The 7,073-nt window shown below is 43.0% G+C and overlaps 1 protein-coding gene across 1 annotated transcript in view; it reads left to right on the top strand.

Moving 5' to 3' along the window:
• The first annotated feature begins 428 nt into the window (after positions 1-428).
• The window catches only part of LTA4H (leukotriene A4 hydrolase), a 58,711-nt gene continuing 52,066 nt past the window's right edge, over positions 429-7,073 (top strand). Inside the window, exon 1 of the mRNA XM_089651863.1 lies at positions 429-647. Coding sequence (XP_089507989.1) covers positions 501-647 — 147 coding nt within the window. The 5' untranslated portion in view covers positions 429-500. The remainder of the gene's footprint in view (positions 648-7,073) is intronic.

Below are 7,073 nucleotides of genomic sequence, written 5' to 3'. Positions count from 1 at the left end.
AGGGTGGAGAAAAACCTGACAGGGGGTTTATCATATCTCTGGGCAGAAAGGGTTATCACTGGTGTGCTTGGACATAGGGACATAGGCACCCTACAGACAGCATGGCAGTGCACCTCCATGCTAGTCAATAGGAAGTCAGCTTTAAGCAGGTCAGTGTGTTTTATAGAAGGATTATTGGGGGTTTTAGCTCATAGTAAGCATGGTCTGTATATTATTACACGGACGGCTGTTTAATGATTCCAAACGACGGTTCCATTTGTAGCGATAATTGTTACAACATTTATATGAAACCTGTACATTGTAATCACTCTCTGAGAACTGCGTGCACCAGCTTTCTCCTCACACATTGTCCGCCCGCACACTCCGTCACCAGAGGACTACATCTCCCATAAGGACTCCCGCCTCGCCCGGTGCATGCAGGGATTGTTCTCTATACTAAGCATTGGAGCAGTGTGAGTGCACTCAGTGTCTGTGAGAGCTGGCAGCCATCTACGTCAGTCATGTCCGACCCCAGCTCGTTCTGTGACCCGGAGCAATTCATCATCAACCACCTCAACCTGTACCTGAGTGTGGACTTCACTAGAAGAGTCATCTCCTCCTCCGCTGCCCTGACCGTCAGATGTCTGCAGGACTCCATCTGTAGCCTGGTACTACCTACCTCTATACCTGCATCCAGCCCTCATACACCCAAATCTCATCTATACTACATACACCTAGATCTATTACTTTATAACACCTACATCTCATCTATACTACATACATCTAGATCTACTCCTGATCACTGCTACGTACACCTAGATCTACTCCTGATCGCCGCTACGTACACCTAGATCTACTCCTGATCGCCGCTACGTACACCTAGATCTACTCCTGATCGCCGCTACGTACACCTAGATCTACTCCTGATCACCGCTACGTACACCTACATCTACTCCTGATCTCCGCTACGTACACCTAGATCTACTCTTGATCGCCGCTACGTACACCTAGATCTACTCCTGATCTCCGCTACGTACACCTACATCTACTCTTGATCGCCGCTACGTACACCTAGATCTACTCCTGATCTCCACTACGTACACCTAGATCTACTCCTGATCTCCACTACGTACACCTAGATCTACTCCTGATCTCCACTACGTACACCTACATCTACTCTTGATCGCCGCTACGTACACCTACATCTACTCTTGATCGCCGCTACATACACCTACATCTACTCTTGATCGCCGCTACGTACACCTACATCTACTCTTGATCGCCGCTACGTACACCTACATCTACTCTTGATCGCCGCTACGTACACCTACATCTGCTCCTGATCGCCGCTACGCACACCTACATCTGCTCCTGATCGCCGCTACGCACACCTACATCTGCTCCTGATCGCCGCTACGCACACCTACATCTGCTCCTGATCGCCGCTACGCACACCTACATCTGCTCCTGATCGCCGCTACGCACACCTACATCTGCTCCTGATCGCCACTACGCACACCTACATCTGCTCCTGATCGCCGCTACGCACACCTACATCTGCTCCTGATCGCCGCTACGCACACCTACATCTGCTCCTGATCACCGCTACGTACACCTACATCTGCTCCTGATCTCCGCTACATACATCTACTTCTGATCACCGCTACGTACACCTATATCTGCTCCTGATCACCGCTACGCACACCTACATCTGCTCCTGATCGCCGCTACGCACACCTACATCTGCTCCTGATCACCGCTACGTACACCTACATCTGCTCCTGATCTCCGCTACATACATCTACTTCTGATCACCGCTACGTACACCTATATCTGCTCCTGATCACCGCTACATACACCTCCATCTACTCTTGGTCACCTCTCCATTCAAATATATGAGCCACTCCTTTCTGATCTCTGTCCTCACATTCGTCTGCATTCCTTTCTGTTCTATGTATCTACGCATATTTGCACCCATGCACATCTCTTCTTTCTTTTCATCTCTGCACCAATGCATGTCTGGAACCCTTTCCAGTTTCTGCACCCACATCTGTTTGCACCCCTTTTTGATCTCTGCACCCACATGTGTCTATATTCCTTTTGATCTCTGCACCCACATGTGTCTACACCCTTTTTTGATCTCTGCACCCACATGTGTCTGCAACCCTTTATGGTCTCTGCACCCACATGTGTCTGCAACCCTTTATGGTCTCTGCACCCACGTCTACACCCTGTTCTGGTCTCTGCCCTCATGTCTACACCCCTTTCTGGTTTCTGCACCCACGTCTACACCCCTTTCTGATCTTTGCACCAACATCTGCCTGTGCCCCTTTCAGATTTTTGCACCCGCTTGTGTCTGCACCCCTTTCTGAATTCTGCACCCACTTGTGATGTGTCTGCACCCTTTTCTGAATTCTGTACCCACATGTGTCTGCACCCCTTTCTGATCTCTGCACCCCTTTCTGATCTCTGCATTCACATGTCTGTACCCTTTTCTAACTTCTTCCACCAGATTTCTTCATCTCTTCTTGATATCCGCACCCACACATATCTGTTTGCCATAACATCCTTTTTGGGATTATGTCTTCCTTTTCCTGGAAAGCTCTTGTGTAAGTGTTCATGTTTTGGGTGATGAGAAGCTGCAGACAGATGGTCCTGGCACCTGCTTGTGACAGGGCACACAGTAAGTGGGCCACTTTTATTTCCCAAGAATGCGTGTTCACAGCTGTTTGGCACTTCCTCCTGAACATGGATCATTGTTAGTTTGGTCCCGGAATATAGTGTTTATGGGCACCCCAACAAATGTATTAGTAGATACTTTGTGGTTACAGAATTTAGCTTAAAATGTTACTTTTACCTTAGCCTAAAATGTTGGACAGGTTCTCTTTACTGGGTAAAAATGCGCCTTCTGTCATGTGGTTGTGCCTATGTGTATAAATACTATGTATATTTTTCATCATCTTTTTAAATCCTATTGGATACCATGGTGGAATACCTCTTTTTAAAGTTTTAGTATTTTTTCCAGGATTAAATTACTTTGTAATATAAGATTTAGCAAGAAATTGCTTCACTCTTACAGAGTTACAAAACAAGTTGTTGAAATGTTTCAGTTGGAGTAACAGTGTGTGGATGGTTGAACCTCATGGCAGCCTATATCTCAGGGATCTAACACTTTATTATCAGGGAGACACTCTGTAGCCAAGTGAGAGGATACACAAGTGTAGTCATTGTGCAAAACAAGTGAGTAGGAAACAAAGCAATGTATCAAATAAGAAACCCTGTTTGCCCTCTATATACATACAGTATACACATATAAATCATTCACATTGATAAGATTATAAAAGCCCATTTCTTTTGCAGAAGGCTCCACTGTTCTACACACTGATTAAGCGAAGGATATTTTGGATCCTCAACCCTACTCCATAGAAATCATACATTGCACTGATGATGGCCAAAAAACCTGAAACAGCTGTATGAAGTTTGAAACAAATGAATATAAAAAATTTACTTGTGAGCTAATAAGGTGTATAATAAACGGCTTCTATCAATAAGATTGCAGGCTATCTTGCTCACCCTCATAAATGTGAGTTATCAGTGCATATAAATGAAGAAAATATAGACGCCGCGCTCTATCAATACCTATTACCTGTATATAGTATAATAACTGTATTTGCATTAAATCTCTAATAGCAGCATGATCTCTTATGTGTAACCATACATGATTGTAATGCCAATCAATACCCAAACATGTGTTGATAATAATGAATTAGAAAAATATATATCAAAATTGGTGATATAAAAAAAAAAGTAAAATAAATAAATAATAAAAGTCTGTGCAAAATTATTGGGTCACATAAGGTCACAAATTTGAATAATTTTGCACAGACTTTTATTATTTATTTATTTTTTTGAATTTTTAAATTTTTTTTTTTTCTTTTATATCACCAATTTTGATATATATTTTCCTAATTCATTTATTCACTATTAACACATGTTTGGGTATTGATTGGCATTACAATCATGTATGGTTACACATAAGAGATCATGCAGCTATTAGAGATTTAATGCAAATACAGTTTTTATACTATATACAGGTAATCGGTCTTGATAGAGCACGGCATCTATATTTTCTTCATTTGTAAGTTTGAAACAAATGACTCTATAACAGGAGTCTCCAAACTTTCTAAACAAAGGGCCAGGTTATTGCCCTTCAGACTTTAGGGGGGCTGGACTGTGGCCAGCAGGAGTGGACATTTTCCTGGCATCAGTGAGACTAAACATCGCCAGGTTTGTAATTCGGGGGAGGAATATTGCCCCATTGTTTGTGCCAGTGGGAGGAATGGTTTCCCATTGTTGATGTCCTTAGGCAGAATAGTGTCTCAGAGGGAGGAACAATGCTCTAAGGGCCGGATAAAAGAAAGCAAATGGCTGCAATTTGTAAATCACTGCTCTATAATATTGGGCTGTGTCAGTACAATACACCAGGGGTTTAGATGTACAGGTGGCCGGTGGGGCAAATAAAGATTTGTGTGGCCCCATCCACTGTCCAGAAGTAAGGGATACTCCCCTAACTTATTTTTATTTTTCGTATATGTGATGGAATAGGACATGATTACCTTCTGTTATAAGAAGGCTCTACCATGCTATGCGTTGGGTCTGTGGAGGGCATTTTGGTTCACTCCTTCCATTTTTACCATAACCTTTTGGGTCACCCTTTCTATATTTCTCTATAATATTAGAATTTTAAGTAGATTCTCCTCTTGTTGCATTCTGTATAATATAAAATAACTTGGAACCCTAAAAGGCAGCGTGTTATTTCCTTATAATGGCTGGCCCCATCCAGCTATGGACACTCAGGTGCACAGATCTCACCACTGAAGTCACCAAGAGATATAAGAAACCATTTGGTGATCTAGCTCTTAAACATCTAAAAACTGAAATATCTTTTTTAGGCAGACTTGATCCAACCAGAGTTTTGCACATCAGAATTCTTCTTTTATGGAGAGATTTGTCTTTTGTTGTACTGCTACATTTTTTTTTGATTGAATAAAACCTACTATGGCAGAATTTAATAGAATGACTAACGAATAACTGTATGTGGCTGTCGTTTCTGATTTGCTTATTAAATGTGGACCCAGTAAACCACTTCAGCCACAGTTATGGTAGTGATACGTGATGTCCTCAAATTTTGTAGAAATGCAATAATCATGCAATGAAATGGGTCTTCATTTGTTGCTCATGTTCACGGGGTACTATATATCCAGGGCTGGCTTTAACATTAGGCAGGGTAGGTTTATGTCTATGGCACTACTCCAACAGGGGCTCATGAATTTACATTTTGATAGTAGGGTACTAGTCAGAGTATACAAGTCTCCTATTAGGGCTCATGTACACTGCAGCTGATAAACTCACGTTTAGGAGCTGTTCAGTGTTTTTTTTCAGCAGCCCCTGAACTCACCCTAATGTTTTCCTATGTGTCCATGTACACATCTTCATTTACAGGCAGTTGAGTTTACAGTCATTCTTTTGAACACAACAAACTTGCGTTCAGAGGTCGATTTTATCAGCGTTTCAAACGCAAAACGCTTGTAAATGCGGCAAATCGCGTTTATAAGTGGTTTAAATCTTTTTTTAACTCTTTCAGTTCCCGATGCTATCCAGAACCTTTTTTCATCATGAAAAATGCATGCAATTCATTTTCAAGGTGCTCAGATGGACAAAACACTGAACACAGGATGTTCCTACCAAGCTTGTCACACATTGTAATGACCAATTCACACCTCAGACCTCTCCCACCCTTGGAAACAAAAGATATGTTAATGACCATTCACACCTCAAATTCCTCATGAAGACCCCTGCCAGGTAGCCTTAATGACTCACTCCACCAGACACCTTTCCCACCCTTGGAAACAAAGAAATGTCAATGAGCAACTCACACCTAAGCTAATGTCAACACGTACTGCTGTCTCTGCTTCTACTCTCTGTATTTGTCTGAAATAGTTAATAATTTATCATTTTTCAGTGCATTCTGGGCATTTGGGAGGTTCTCCTGTGCTTATGCAAACGAGGCTAAACAGACGTTTTTTTTGCCTACGTTTTCCAGAAGTCAGTTTCCATCGTTCAGAAGTATCCCATGTACATGGGGCCTTACGTGTGCAGCAGGTAGACAGTTGTCACAGAGATTATTGGACAAGTTGGATCTGTTCACAGTGTTGAGGGGAAGAGACTAACTCGGTTCTGGATTGCTTGCTGCAGGACAAGAAGCTTTGCAGCGACTGGCACTACTCAGTAAGTGTAGCTTGAGGCTCCATGCACACTAGCGTTTTTAAACCTCCTAGAAGCTTATTAGTATTAGCATTTTTTTTCTGCTCCAAGGAGCTAAATAGTGTTTTCCTATGTGTTCATGCACACTACTTTAGGCCATTAGCATTGTTTGAGCTTCAGCATCTAAGAGCAGAAAAATTGTGTTTTTTTTTCCAGCATTTTTTTAGCTTAAAAAACAACACCAAAAAAACCACTAGTGTGCATGGAGCTTTAAAGTGCTGATCAGCCCCCCAGTCACATCTTGCCTGCTGCCCGTCTAAGCTCCTGTCACTTCCTGCATGTCATCATGTTCCACCAACACATCCTCCCATCGGTCCGTCCTATCACCAAGCTCTTCCTTTCCCCTCAACTTTTGAAGTTGTATAACTCCTCCACACTTATCGCTCTACACCCCCCACCTTCTCATCTTCTTGCCTCTGTCACCCTATCACCAATCCTCCCATCGTATTACCTACCCCCCACTCTAAACTAAACCATTACTGGCTGTGAAAACCACCACACTCACTGATTGTACTGATGAGCCTCCTTCTCAGTTGGTAACCTGCTGTTCTCTCTGTTTTCTCACCATCACCCCCCCCCCCCCCCTCCTCCACACTCCTGACCTTCCCCTGTACCCTTCTCCTGCCTTCTCTCACCCTGCTCCCTCTTCATCTCCGCCTAACCCCCTCACCACAAGACTACAATAAAACCTTAATGACCCCACACTGCATTATTGGTGTTCCTTTTGGGCTGGTGAGGTACCATTCTCTCTGGATGCAGGTGCTTTCTTC

This window comes from Staurois parvus, unplaced genomic scaffold (genome assembly GCF_062004578.1).
Source record: "Staurois parvus isolate SC_StPar_1 unplaced genomic scaffold, SC_StPar_1.0 ptg000025l, whole genome shotgun sequence".
Taxonomy (NCBI): Eukaryota; Metazoa; Chordata; class Amphibia; order Anura; family Ranidae; genus Staurois; species Staurois parvus.
Note: the sequence above shows the minus strand (reverse complement) of the source record. Positions and strands in the feature narration are given on the sequence as shown.